The following is a 14,584-nucleotide window of genomic DNA, read 5'->3' on the forward strand; positions in this document are numbered from 1 at the left end:
ACGCCGAGGAAGACCGACGTTTGGCGCGCCCCCGACCACCGCCCACTCTGTTACCATTGCGGAGAAGCTGGCCACACTTACCGCCGCTGCCAGTACCGACAGATGGGACTGCGTGGATTCGCCATCGACGCGCCGCGTCCACAGCGAGGGGAAAGACCACGTGACATCGCCGACTACCTCGCGGGAACGCAATGGACGCCCCGACAACCTTCCCGTTCGCCGTCGCCAGGCCGCTACGTCTCTCCCCAACGCCGACCATACACTGGCCCAACTCGGGGCCGGTCACCTAGCCCGTATCCGGAAAACTAAGGGCAGCAACCGATGGAGGTGCGGTTGCTGTACGACGAAATACCGAAGATCCTCCGCCGCCGACGACAACGCCGCAACGACATCTAAAGAACACGCCGCAAGCCGAACGAAGCCCTGACGTCGAAACTTCACGGCCCGAAGAAGACCTGACGACACAACGACGAAGCAGCGGGACAAACCGACGTAGCCGTGATCCGACGCCGCGACCAAATCGAAACGGTAGACGACGAACGAGTGACCTCGACGTTCTCATCGACGGCCACAACGTCACCGCTCTCGTCGATACTGGAGCCGACTATTCCGTCATCAGTGGACCGTTCGCGACGAAGCTGAAGAAAGTCAAGACCGCCTGGGAAGGCCCCGAAATCCGCACAGCGGGAGGTCACCTAGTAACGCCGGCAGGAATCTGCACAGCGAGGCTCTCCATCAACAACCGGATTTATCCCGCAAGCTTTGTAGTCCTTCAGCATTGCTCCCGAGATGTCATCCTTGGTATGGACTTCTTAGGCCTTCATGGTGCAGTCATCGACCTCAGATCAAAGTCGATAACACTATCTACAGAAAAAGCATTACCGCGGTACACGCTGCCAGGGAAGCATGCCTTGAATGTGCTGGAAGACCAAGTCACCATTCCCCCTCGCTCCAGCGTCATCATTTCCGTCGGCTCTCAGAAAGTAGCAGACCTGGAAGGCGTCATTGAAGGCGACCAGCACCAGTTGATTAACCGCGAGATTTGCGTCGCAAGAGGAATAGCAGAGTTGCGGGGAGGCAAAGCAACAGTGATGCTCACAAATTTTAGCAACGAGTATAAGCACGTAAACAAAGGCACGACAGTCGCCTACATCGAAGAAATCACGGCTACGTCGATGGCTTTCGCCATCGCCGATTCTTCCGAGCCAACACCGACGAACCAAGCTTCTCAACCAGTTTTCGACGTTAATCCTAGCCTTCCGAAGCATAAACAAGAACAGCTCAAAACCCTGCTCTTGAAATACAGGGACTGCTTTTCGTCATCGTCAAGAATCCGCCAGACCCCAGTCGCAAAACATCGCATCATAACAGAGGAAAATGCCAGGCCACTCCGGCAGAGCCCGTACAGAGTTTCAACGCGAGAACGCGAATCCATAAAGAAACAAGTCGACGAAATGCTACGCGACGACATCATCCAGCCGTCGAAGAGTCCATGGGCGTCACCCGTGGTGTTAGTGAAGAAGAAAGACGGAACCCTACGCTTCTGCGTCGATTATCGCCGCCTGAACAAAATCACGAAGAAGGACGTCTACCCTCTCCCACGGATAGACGACACCCTGGATCGACTCTACAACGCGAGGTACTTTTCGTCGATGGACCTCAAGACCGGCTATTGGCAAATCGAAGTCGACGAGAGAGACCGAGAGAAGACTGCCTTTATAACACCAGACGGCCTCTTCGAGTTCAAGGTTATGCCCTTTGGTCTTTGCTCGGCACCTGCGACGTTCCAGCGCGTTATGGACACCGTGCTGGCTGGACTGAAGTGGCAGACTTGCCTTGTGTACTTGGACGACGTCATTGTGTTTGCCTCAAGCTTCGACGAACACCTCCGGCGCCTTGACACTGTACTACAAGCAATCAAGACTTCTGGCCTCACCTTGAAGCCTGAAAAGTGCCGCTTTGCATACGAGGAGCTGCTGTTTTTGGGTCACGTGATCAGCAAGGGTGGTGTTCGCCCAGACCCGCGGAAAACAGCTGCCATCGCTGCCTTCCCGCCCCCCACCGACACGAAAGCCGTGCGCCGTTTTCTCGGCTTGTGCGCCTACTACAGGCGCTTTGTCAAGGAATTTTCACGAATCGCCGAACCGCTAACTCACCTCACGAAGACCGACGTGCCATTCAAGTGGGAAACGGCGCAAATCGAAGCATTTGAAGAACTGAAACGACGCCTTCAGATGCCTCCTATACTAGCACATTTCGACGAATACGCCGATACGGAAATCCACACCGACGCAAGCAGCGTAGGACTCGGCGCCGTCCTTGTGCAGAAGACTGACGGGCAGGAAAGGGTCATCAGTTATGCTAGCCGGTCGCTATCAAAGGCAGAAACGAACTATTCCACAACAGAAAAGGAGTGCCTAGCGATCATCTGGGCTGCATCCAAGTTTCGCCCCTACCTCTACGGCAGGCCCTTCAAAGTTGTGAGCGACCACCACGCATTGTGTTGGCTAGCTAACTTGAAGGACCCTTCAGGTCGCCTCGCACGGTGGAGCCTACGACTTCAAGAATTCGACATTACCGTCGTTTACAAGTCCGGAAGGAAACACTCCGACGCTGACTGCCTGTCTCGCGCCCCCGTCGACCCACCGCCGCAGGACGACAAGGAGGACGACTCCTTCTTGGGAATCATAAGTGCCGACGACTTCGCCGAACGACAGCGAACGGATCCAGAACTCAGGGGCCTTGTGGAATACCTCGAGGGCAGGACCACCGTTGTTCCGAAGGTATTCACGCGGGGACTGCCGTCATTTTTCTTGCGCAACGGTGTTCTCCTAAAGAAGAACTTCTCACCGCTTCGAGCCGATAGCCTTCTCGTGGTACCCTCGACATTGCGGCCAGAGGTCCTCCAGGCTCTGCACGACGACCCGACGGCTGGACACCTGGGTGTTTCTCGCACGCTAGCAAGAATACAGGAGAAGTACTACTGGCCGCGCCTTTCCGCCGACGTCACTCGTTACGTGAAGACCTGCCGGGACTGTCAGCGACGCAAGACACCGCCCACTAGGCCAGCCGGACTTCTGCAGCCTATCAAGCCACCTCGACGGCTGTTCCAGCAAATCGGGATGGACTTACTGGGTCCGTTCCCGACGTCCAATACCGGAAACAAATGGATCGTCGTAGCTACAGACTACCTCACCCGCTACGCCGAGACGAGGGCCCTGCCTAGAGGCAGTGCCGCCGAGGTAGCGAAGTTCTTCGTTGAGAACATCGTCCTGCGTCATGGCGCCCCAGAAGTTCTCATCACCGACAGAGGTACGGCGTTTACTGCTGACCTAACTCAGGCAATACTGAGATACAGCCAAACAAGCCACCGCCGGACCACAGCGTACCACCCACAGACAAATGGCCTGACCGAGCGGCTAAACAAGACCATCGCCGACATGTTGGCCATGTATGTCGACGTCGAACACAAGACGTGGGATGCCATCCTTCCGTATGTGACCTTCGCATACAACACGGCCGTCCAAGAAACGACGCAGATGACTCCGTACAAGTTGGTCTACGGAAGGAGCCCGGCGACGACGCTCGACGCCATGCTACCCAACGTCACCGACGAAGAAAACCTCGATGCCGCCGCTTACTTACAACGTGCCGAAGAAGCTCGACAGCTCGCCCGCCTGCGCATCAAGACCCAGCAGCACACCGACAGCCGTCGCTACAATCTTCGACGACGCTTCGCGGAATACCAGCCCGGCGACCGTGTTTGGGTCTGGACGCCGATACGCCGACGTGGGCTTAGCGAAAAACTCCTTCGGCGATACTTCGGGCCATACAAGGTTCTTCGACGCCTCGGCGCTCTTGACTACGAGGTGATCCCGGACGGCATTACGAACTCCCAGCGACGCCGCGCACGACCTGAAGTCGTCCATGTCGTGCGCCTTAAGCCGTTTTTTGCGCGTTAGCGAACCTGGGGACTCTATTTTTCTTCCTTTGTTATTGTAATTTATTTTGTATGCACTCGTTTTTTTTCTCTCTTCTATGTTCTTTCACAAGCATCGGGACGATGCTTTTTCAGAGGGGGGCAATGCCACGCCCACTTCTTGTCTTGTTTTGATGTATTCGGGTTTGACCGGCAGGGACGGTTATCAACGCTCGACGCTGTCCGCGAAGCATTGTTCGAGAAGCTTCACGTCTATAGTAGATCGTTCTGTTAAGATTGCGCCCCGCACGCGAACGTTCCAGCTTTGTCTAGAGATAACGCCGCCACCAGCGATATTGCTGGAAAGTTCGATACCGCCTGTATAAAAGCCGACGCGATTGACCGCTTGTCAGTTGATCGACGGACGACGCCCTGTTCGCCGCTATATTTGTACAGCGTGTATTGCTGTAGTTCTAGTTCTCATTTTCCGGCCACAAGTTCGGCCAAATAAACAGTTTCATCCTGCAAACGCCGACTGCTGTCTTCATCGACGTCACGACCACGTGACAATATTTTGAGGATAAGCCACGTTGGGAACAATAAAATTTCCTACCGTTTAGGAACTCATACAACCAATTGATAATATATCCCGGAAAATTCAAGTTTTTTAAGGAATTGAGCAAGATGACATGTTCGACACTGTCGTACGCCTTAGCCAAATCTAGAGTGACTAATGCTGCCAATTGCCGCTTGTGGCGAGCAAGCTTAATACGTCCCTCTAAATCTACATGTGCATGCCATATGGAGTATCCAGGTCTAAATCCTATCTGACATGGGCTCAATAACGAGTTATCTGCAATAAATTTAATGATTCTGATGTATAATACTCTTTCAATTAATTTAATTACATGCGAAGTTAATGCTATAGGTCTTATATTATCAATATGCATACCTGCTCCTTGTTTCTTAAGCAGGGGAATTATTTTTGCAAGTCTCCAGTCTGGAGGGATCCAACCATTTCCAAGTGAGTGATTTACAAGATTAAGAAGGTTCTGAGGAGACACATCAAATAATATTTTTAACATGCCTGACGTAATACCGTCAGGACCGGGGGTTGAATTCGGGAGTAACTGAACAGCATGCGCCAGTTCTTCTATGGTTACGTCAATGAAATCATTCACATCTAAAGGTTTTTGGAATTTTGTTTGTAATTGAGAGGCAAATCGCTGTTTTAGTCCCGATGCAATATCATCTAATAAATCAGCCAATTCTTTTGGGGTTGGAACAACTGATTCTACGTTAATAGGAGAAGGAATAGCCTTACGAGATCTAAGAAATCTAAAAAGAGCTTGTTTATTCTTGCTTTTAGATAGAAAAGTATAACGATTTTCGTCATGTTTAGCTTTAGCTTCGGAAACAATTCTCTTAAATTTAGCTTTGGCATATTTATAATTACTCCAATTAGTAGGATTCTGGTTAATTAAAAGTTTTTTCCATGCAGCCTTTCTGCGCCTGTACTCTCGATCACAATCAGAATTCCACCATGCACTTACAGACTTTCCATTTGTGGAAGGTTTCGTAAACTGTGATTTTTTCATAGTGGTTTTTAAAACAGAACACAAACTCATGGCTGTAATTTCATTTTCAGTGTTAGTCAGAGAGGATAGCGTTGTCTGTAAGCTTTTTTTAAATTGTGAGTAATTTACAAAAGTGTGCGATTGACATTCCGTTGGGACCAAGGGGATATTAATGTCAATAACTACGGGACGGTGATCGCTGTTTGTTGCAGCATCAACCACAGCCCAAGAAGAGATAAAAAGGCTTGAGCTGGCGAATGATAAGTCTAAAACAGATCTCGTATTACATCGAATAAATGTAGCTACTTTAGAATTTAAACAAGTATAATTGTTTTTACTTATCCAGTTCCACAATAATTTACCGGGAGAGTCTGTGCGGTAACCCCAAGAGACGTGATGCGAGTTAAAGTCTCCTGCAAAAAATGTGTTTGGTCTACAAAAGCTCTGAGTGATGTCAAGAATACCTTCATCTTGTACGCCAATCGGAAAGTAGCTGTTAACAATAGAAAGTGGAGCACAGCCTGGTATAGCTAATTCCAATACCAAAACTTCGTGTTCGCCCGATATTGACTGATAAGCAACTTTCGCTTTATGACAAAATTTTGCCGATATAAAACACGCTAATCCTCCACCTCTAGAGTTCCTGTCCAAACGAAAACATTTATAATTCTGTAAATGAAAATTATGATCCGATGACAGCCAAGTTTCTTGTAACAAAATTACGTGAGGGGACTGTTGGGAAATAAGGTATACCTATCTCCATGTGCCCATCGCGCGAATGAGACGGTCGGCTCGTTTCATCTCTGCTTAAGCCCCGTTAGTGGGAAGCGCTCGCGCACTTTCAGTCGCACATGGAGCATACGACGCGCGGGGTTATGTAATCGCGATTTGGACTTGATAAGGAAGATCATGGCGAAGGCAAAAAATTCGCGTCGGAGTGTCTATATAATTGCTATCGCAAAAAAAAACCAATATAGTTGCGGGCTAAGATCGCATGAAAGCACAACAGCAGCCTGAATTACGGCACATCCAATTATGGCGGAAACGTTACTGTTTTCCGACATCGCGCGCCGAATCGAGCATGTGGGACCCGTGCCGGTGTCGCGAATTTCGGTTGCCGCTATGCCATGGCTCTGAAAAGTTTTGTAATTCGGCTTTGTAGCAAACATCCACGTGGTGTGGCTGGTAATTGCGAGTTGCAGCCCCAAAATATCGGTCGACTGCCTAAAACTTGTTTCAGCATGTGCCCTCATCGGGGAAAAAAAAGAAAGCTTTCACTTGCTGTGAGTTACGCTAGCTTTTGCCTGGAAATTTATTCTATTCTTCACGGAGTCCTAAATAGCATCTTTGAAGCTCGGGATCCGAGCGAGTGAGCTCTCCGATAACAGCGAACAAGCGTCGTCTTTTCGAAGACATCCGCTTCCTGCACGATCGCGAACGCCTGCAAGATAACTCAAGCTCGTTACATCTACTGCTACCGCTTCTACAACTAATCATGCTTGTTACTTGACACGCGGCGATAACAAAAGCACCATATCGGGCGCTAACGCACAGCAAGCGCGAGAAAGATTACAGAACTACACCACATACTCACAGAACACCCTGACAACATTGCGCGATACGATGTGTCGTGGTTCACGGTTCCCGCATGCCACGCATTAGCCGGATTTTCTCCCACTTCACCGCTCCGAAGGCGATAACAGCATCGAGGTGCGCCACTTCCCCGCAGCCGCAGCGGCCGTTTGATTTGAACAATGCGTTCACAAAATATCGAGCAAGCGCTAGCGCGACTTTATGATTTTCCCTGATGGGAGCACAATTTCCCTGAGTTTTCCCTGAGAATTTCCAGACTACCCAAAATCCCTGAGAATTCCCGGTTTTCCCGGTCGGTAGACACCCTGACTACCTCACATTCGTCTTTTCAGTAATAAACGTTCCAGGTGTCTATCTTGTTCTGTTTCGTATATTTCTACACTCGCCACCTCATGTAACAAACCACACACAGCAACGGCGGTGAGCGGCGTGTCACGTGCAGCGAATGGTACTAGCTACAGCGTACTCGACCACGAGCCGAGCGCAGGTTCTGACGAGCCAAAATCGAACAATGCGACCGATCGCACTAGCGAGACTAAGCTCGTCGCTGCACGAGCGCGTTTACATGCTGCATTTATAACGTCTAAGGGCTTGTGTGCAATGCAACAAATTCTGCACATGGAGAGGCACGCTCTCGCTAAAAAAAAAAAAGTTTCGGAAATGGTCCAACCGACTTACATAAACCGAAGCCCTGTGAGTGATTTCGCAATTGGTAGTGGCTTGATTGACCGCAAACGGATAAAACAAATTTTTCGTTCTCATGCAGACTTGTGACACAAAATTCATATTACACACTCAGCTATACAGCGGTTTCCTTAAAGGGACCGACAACTGATTTTTCCCGACCCAGCTTTTTACGGCGCGACAGGAAGTTTACCCTTCGTAGGGTTTGTAGCTGCAGTGGTTTATCCTAAAAGCACGCAGTTATTTTATAAGCAGTATTTTTCGATCTGAAAGGCTCCAAACACCCATGAAGGCTTGCTCCAGCAACGCTGAGAATTGATAGCAATGCCGCTAGCCCTTGTGAAAGCTGTCGTTGTTCTGCTTTCGCAGGAGATACTGTAGCTATGCTTAACCACCATTATTTTGAGCTTTCCAGCCATTTTTGAAAATAGCAAGCTGTTACACTGAGATGATGTGGCTTTATACACCTTGTCGGTATTTGTACAGCGTTGTGCGCGCCTGCGACCAAGGTTGCCTGCGCCTGTGTCATGGATGGCTTTTCGCGGCATGGGATCATTACGCCAAGCGAAGGCAGCGCCACTTTCTTGCATACAACTAACGCAGGCCTATATGTACATTTTTATGGAGTAATATCTTTTAATATAAAGAAATGAACAATATCACAGTACTAACAGAAAAGTAATCGAACGCATACACCAATCAATGGTCACGTGACCGGCTTCATCGGACCATGTATGATTTTGCCGCCAGAGGCGCCAAAGGTCATTTTTCGCGACTTTCAATGAAGAAATAAAAATATAAATCCGCCTCTCACGAGATAAACAGGGTTGGTTTGAGTCAATGCGACGGACAATCTTTCCATCAGTGCAGTCATCTCATTTCATGTTCTGGGCAGTTGTCGGTCCCTTTAACGCAAAGTTTCTAAATAATGGTGACGCGTTCACGTCCGCGGCAGCTGCTCGCACTATCTTCATGGCACCAGTAAATTCGCAGTAAATAGAACCTTTTCGCAGAAATAGAAACATTCGCAGTAAATAGAACCTTTTCGACATTATGAAGCGTCAACGCACTTAATTTTATTCATGGTCGCAATCCCACGCCACGATGACAGCAACCGCCTCGTGCGCGCAGCGCGCCAGAAAACTCCGTTGCCGCCGGCACCACAATAAAAATATGGCCGCACAACTCACTTTCTTGTGGCTCGCTAGGTTTTTTGCGCTTTCGACAAGGTCACGAGAGCTCGCCAAGTGATGTGATGATGATATAAGCTCGCTTAGGCGCGCCATGACACGGATGACAGCGGCACATGAAGGCACCAAACGTAGCCTCGGTGATCGGTTCCGGCAGCTCACCGGAGCCCATCGCGGAGGCCGTAAACCAAAGACGGCTTGGGAGCAGTTTCGGCGCAATAATGCGTTTTGGAGCAGGATGGCGCAGCAGAAGCGGATTGGCGCAACGTGGCGCAAATGGCGCAGCACTTCCACCCCTGCATATTCTCTGATCATAGCATTTAAATTGCCAAGCCATGCAAATAAAATATATTAAAGACAGCAGATATAAACAAAATAACCAATTGTTCAAGGGAGAGGAAATTGAAATTGGACTTGCGATGTGCAAGGTGTTAGTACAGGGGATAGATTTAGCACTGATTGCGCATTCTATATGCAAAAGCACCCATGTGCCTGCTCATAATCCAAAGAAATCAAACTTGTCAACCTAAAATATTTAGAGAAAAGAAAGCCAGACAGTGTCTAGTGCCGCAGAACTTTCCACATAACTTCCCAAGGTGTCTTTACGTCGATGATCAAACAGCTGTTATGCTTAGCTATAAGAGTTAAAGAGGCCGTGAAAAGAACATAAGCTGTCGATCCCTAAATATTTTCGCGCAATATATTCAGTCTATATTTAATAATGCCCATTTGAAATCCTAGCCTTCTTGCACTCCTAAAACCACAATGCAGCACCGCCAGCCACCATAGGCTAACCAGGCGACATCATCTTAAGACATTTGAAATTGTAAGCACATCGCTAACTGTCGTTTGCTCTAAAATAATAGATTTATATGGAAGCTAGGAAGTAATAAAATAACACGGCAATTTTTTAGCTCACAGTAGTGCTCAAAGCCGGAGAGCCTATTGTGTACTGACCCCGGTGCAGCAATACAAGAGGTGTCTCAACGGCACCCACCCCAGCTTCTAGCAGTTTACTACAGATGGTGCGGTTGTCGGCGCTCCATCAGTTGAAGGCGATACATGTGGGCGAATGCAGTGAATGCTCATTTTCTAATTTTGTATAGACCTGAACACAGTGAATTCCATGCGTAGCGCCATATTGGCATCGCGCGTCGCGCCACCTATCGCAAACTCGCAAAGCAACGTCCCTGGACTGCTATGCCAGCAGACGCTACACAAAGCAAACGTGGAACTCCCGATACACAACCCGTCGGAGAGCGTGTTTCGCGTTATTTCTAGCCTGGACATTTTCGCCGTTTTTAATAAGAACATCAAGAACACCTTGCTCATGCAAGTCCACAATGTATATGCTATATATACGTGCTGAGCAGGCTGCAGAAGCAACCTTGTTGGGTACGTACGCTGTTACATTTGTAAATAAAACGTCCCCGCAGTAGTACGTGTGAGTCGTAATTGCAGTGCAGCTCGCGAAAAAGTGAAACGATGCTTTGTTGCTGCATATTACAAGTTGCGCACAAAGTTTTGTGAAAATTCGTCATTTTAACATGCATCGCATAATAATTAGAGTAGGCTTCGCGCGTAGTTTTGCAGAACGTAATTTTTGTTCCACGAGCGCTCTTACAATAATGCGTCTTGCTCACAAATGCGTGCTATCAGAGAGTATCACCTGCAGTGACGTTCATCGATCTCTTTTGGAAGCTATCTGTGCAATTTTAATCCTCTAACGATGATGATTTACACGCGAAACTATGCTACTCTTAGTTAAGCCGATATTGAAATGGGCGGAATCCAGCTGTCTCTTATTAAATGTATGCTGTGTAAATATGCTAAAAATTTAGTTGTTTGAATAGCGCTACGCCTGCGACGTAAAGGACACTGGCGCGAGTACTGTTTACTTACGTGCCAATATATGTATTATGTGCAGCTGGATGCCCCGTGTCCAAATAAATTTGGCAACATCAAACACTGAAATGAAAGCACGAAATTCTGGCCAGCTGTTGAGGAACACCGTACCATTTACTACCTTTTAAAGGCGAAAGGTTGTAACCTTGAAGGCGTGGATGCCATCAAAAGCATCAAAGCTTGACACTACGTTGAAAGTGGCAAAGCATGCTGATTGCTTGTGCTTGAAAGCACTACCTTGCATTACATTTTCGTCAAAGAAAACACTTAAAGGGGAATTCAGACGGGGGAGAAATGCTCGGGGGGTAAAGGCGGAGCCTAGTGACGTCAGCTCGCGAGGAGAAGTCTCCACAAATGCCCCCCACTCACACGGACGAGGCAAACGGAGGGGGAGACCAGTGTTACTAGACTACTCTGGTGGCTTGCACCACCCGTTTGACGAGCTGCTGACGACGAGCTGCAGACGACCATCCAGCTGCAGACTGGACACCCACTGCCGCTCTCTGCAGGAGCAAGTGCAACAATGTGGCCAAACAAGAGCCCGAAATTCCGCCACATCCCCCACCGCAGGGGGATCGTTTGTCCTTTCGGGGAAAACGTCCCCGTCTCCTCCGAGGAGGCGCGGGGGGTCACGCCCACTCGCTAATCCGTGACGTCGCGGTCACGGGATACGCAGTCCCCCCGTCTCCCCCTAGCATTCCTCCCCCGTCTGAATACCCCTTATGGGTATGAAGTGCACCCCCACACAAAGCTCGCGCCTGCCTTCAACACAGCTGCGTGTCACACAAATTAGGTTCGTAAAATGAAATAGATGGGCATCACACTGCAGAATACATGCAGTTAGTGTACTTACTCGCGCATTTTCACTCGGCTCCTAGTTTTTCTGCTTGAATCACAGTTATCAATTCGCGGCGAAGCTCAAAACACCGTGCCGGCACTACTCCCGTGGCGCGTCGTGATCGCAGCAGACAACGCTAAGTAATATCCTCCTGTTGCGCTGCTTGTTTTGGCATCCAAAGACGACGCAGTAGTGCCCAGACGAGCTCTTATACGCTGAAGCGGTGTGAACAGGTACTTTTTCGCACTTTAAAGCCTCAGGATAGCTTGCCCTGTTTACTTGGTGCAACCCGCCTTCGCCTTGGCAGTCCGGCCAGCCTGGCGTCTGGGTGCGAGAGTATCCGCTCGGCTCGCCTGCAGCCTGGGTGCGAGACAGGCGTGCTCTGGTGTATAGCAATAAAATCACCTTTGCGTGTATTAACACATCGTGTACCGAGTCTTTCGCCGCCTTTCGGGGCAGAAAACAACGAGTACTTTTCCCAACATGACTTTTACTCGGTCTTGCAGCGCGGGACAAAGTATCTTTTGCCCATCACAAGTTCGCATAACTATTCATGCCGCAAGAAACCATGCAAAAGCAACAGACATGTACTAACTCAAAGCACAGGAGTACTCGCAACTGCATGCGATGTGCGCTAACGATGGCCATCCCTAGAGTTGCAGTCACTCTAGGCCCGAACATACTGCGCCACCCCTCAAAGGATGGCTGAAATGCACGCAAGTAGTCGACGCATTCTCAGCAAGGCGAAGCGCCGCCGTTGAGAGACGTCTCGTATTCCTCCACCGTGGTAGCATAAGATGCTGCAGCTTGGAAAACAGTTTGTGTGCATGACGTCATTATGCGCCGCAGTCAAAATGATATGACGCTCCGAACCTTGGTCAACTATGGCTCAGCAGGCTTCGCCACGTCACCATGTTTTGTCAACGACAAATTTTATTCGCTGACTAAGATTACATGAGCCGTTGAATTAAGGGGAACGCACATTGCAAAATCGAAATTGTGCTTTTATAGCTATTATATCAACCAGGGCAATCGAACAAGTAAAGTTATATTATTGAATGAACAGCAAGGATTCCAAGTACTCACGTAGTTCAAAATTTTCGGAAAACGTTTCATGACCCCTTTAAGAGCTTGGGATGCACACACTATTGAGCGAGTTATAGATCGTTGCTTTAGTGCAAACAGGATCAAGACTGCAGTGTGGTGATGCAGTCTGTCCCAGTCTTTTGTTTTGCTAAAAGTTAACATGTGTAACTGGTGACACAGTTGTTCCATACTACAGTTGCACTGTTCAAGTTACCTTACACAGTAGTACAACTATTTTTAGTAATAAATAGACCAAAATAAAAAAAGTGTCCTTAAATGTTTTAGATGAAGCAATGGAAACAATACATACCTCAGTGACTAGCGCTTCGTCCTGTGAGATCTCCACGCAGGCGGACTCCAGTATATCCAGTCTAGGCAGCTCCGTGTTGGAATCTCCAGCATCTCCAGAGGCCTCCTTGATGTAATCGTGGTCAAGCAACGCCCAAATATCCTCTTCTCCGCCATTCGACGCGGAGTCCAAGTTGCATGTTTGATGGTTTGGCGAGGAGGTTGGGGACAGAGATCTTCTGCCAATTGCAAGTGTCACAAGTTCCTCACACTCCGCAGTCGTCAGCTCTGGCGTGCAAGGAAAAGGCAGCTTAAACTCGTGCACAATGAATGCTTGGTGCTTGCAAAAGGCACCCTGGCTGCCTGGCCAGCAGCTGCAGAGGCCCAGGTCATACTGAATCGCACATTCTCTGCGGTTGTGGGCATTCCTGAAAGAGAATGCGTTTTCGCCTTCCCTCAGAATGACCGAGCTGCCCAGGGAAGCACCCGGCGTCCTGCTAAGAAGCCTTTCGAGGCTAGTCGTACAAGAGCCCCCCCACTGGTAGTCTGCGTAGGATACGGGGCGGCTGTGCTGCAGAATTCTCGCTTTCAAGTAAGCCTCGCACTCGCTGGCAATAAAGTCCAGTAATGCCACTGCATTATATAGTTGCATTTTGCTCAGAAGAAAATCCCTGAGGATCCGTACGGAGACTTCGGAATAGGCAGCCACGTCCCAGTTCTCTGCAGTGAGACTGACACGACTTGGAAGTGACCACTCCCTCTCACGTGCGAAGAAGGCTCCAGCCTGCTCCATGTAGACCTTGTGGTTGCTTCGACAGAGCTCTTCCTTGGCTCGTGCGAGTTCTTCGTGCGACTTAGCATTTAGGACCTACGGGCAGAGAGAGGTACAACAGTATCCGATTACCGATGGCACATTTATGAGAGCATCATCTGTTACATAAAATGATATTGGCAACATCAGCCCACCACAGTCTGATCATTAAAAGCTTCAGGGTAAAAACAACGCTTGGTTGGAGCAATGTAATTATGTCACAATATGTTATATAATGTTCTGCTAAGCAGTAATGTGTGCAGCAGCGCTCCAAAGAAATGGCTCAGAAAAATTGTGGGTCTGCCAGCTCCAGTTGTCCATTCAGATTGTGAAAACACAATGGTTCAGTATAGCCCTTCAGCTGACAATAAATTATGTCCAGAGTAATATTTTATTTACCACATTTCTTGCGTATTAATAATCAGGAAAATCATACAGTTGTAGAACATATTAAAGCTATTCCATTCGTCGGAAAGGTGGACTCTCAAGCATGAACTGACACTATGCCTGATTACTCTGGTAACAACAAAAGTATAAGCTAGCAATAACTTCTACTATAGCTTTTCAAGGTATATCTTGCCAGCTGACAGCCCTTAGGACAGTGTGGTAATAATTCTGTTTTACGTATTTCATATATAAGCATGTAAACTGCGTCAGACTATTATGCCATCTCATTAAGCTATGGAGTCTGAA

General features: G+C 48.7%; 1 protein-coding gene across 9 annotated transcripts in view; it reads right to left on the minus strand.

Annotated features, from left to right (window-relative positions):
• LOC119383764 (uncharacterized) overlaps window positions 1-14,584 on the minus strand; it is a 144,576-nt gene that overhangs the window by 97,938 nt on the left and 32,054 nt on the right. For 5 of the 9 annotated variants that reach the window (XM_049412663.1, XM_049412665.1, XM_037652065.2 and 2 more), the window contains exon 5: window positions 13,103-13,948. The exons of the other annotated variants lie outside the window; for them this stretch is intronic. In XM_049412663.1, coding sequence (XP_049268620.1) covers window positions 13,103-13,948 — 846 coding nt within the window. The remainder of the gene's footprint in view (window positions 1-13,102; window positions 13,949-14,584) is intronic. 9 annotated transcript variants of the gene reach the window in all.

The sequence above is a fragment of the Rhipicephalus sanguineus genome, chromosome 2 (assembly GCF_013339695.2).
Source record: "Rhipicephalus sanguineus isolate Rsan-2018 chromosome 2, BIME_Rsan_1.4, whole genome shotgun sequence".
Taxonomy (NCBI): Eukaryota; Metazoa; Arthropoda; class Arachnida; order Ixodida; family Ixodidae; genus Rhipicephalus; species Rhipicephalus sanguineus.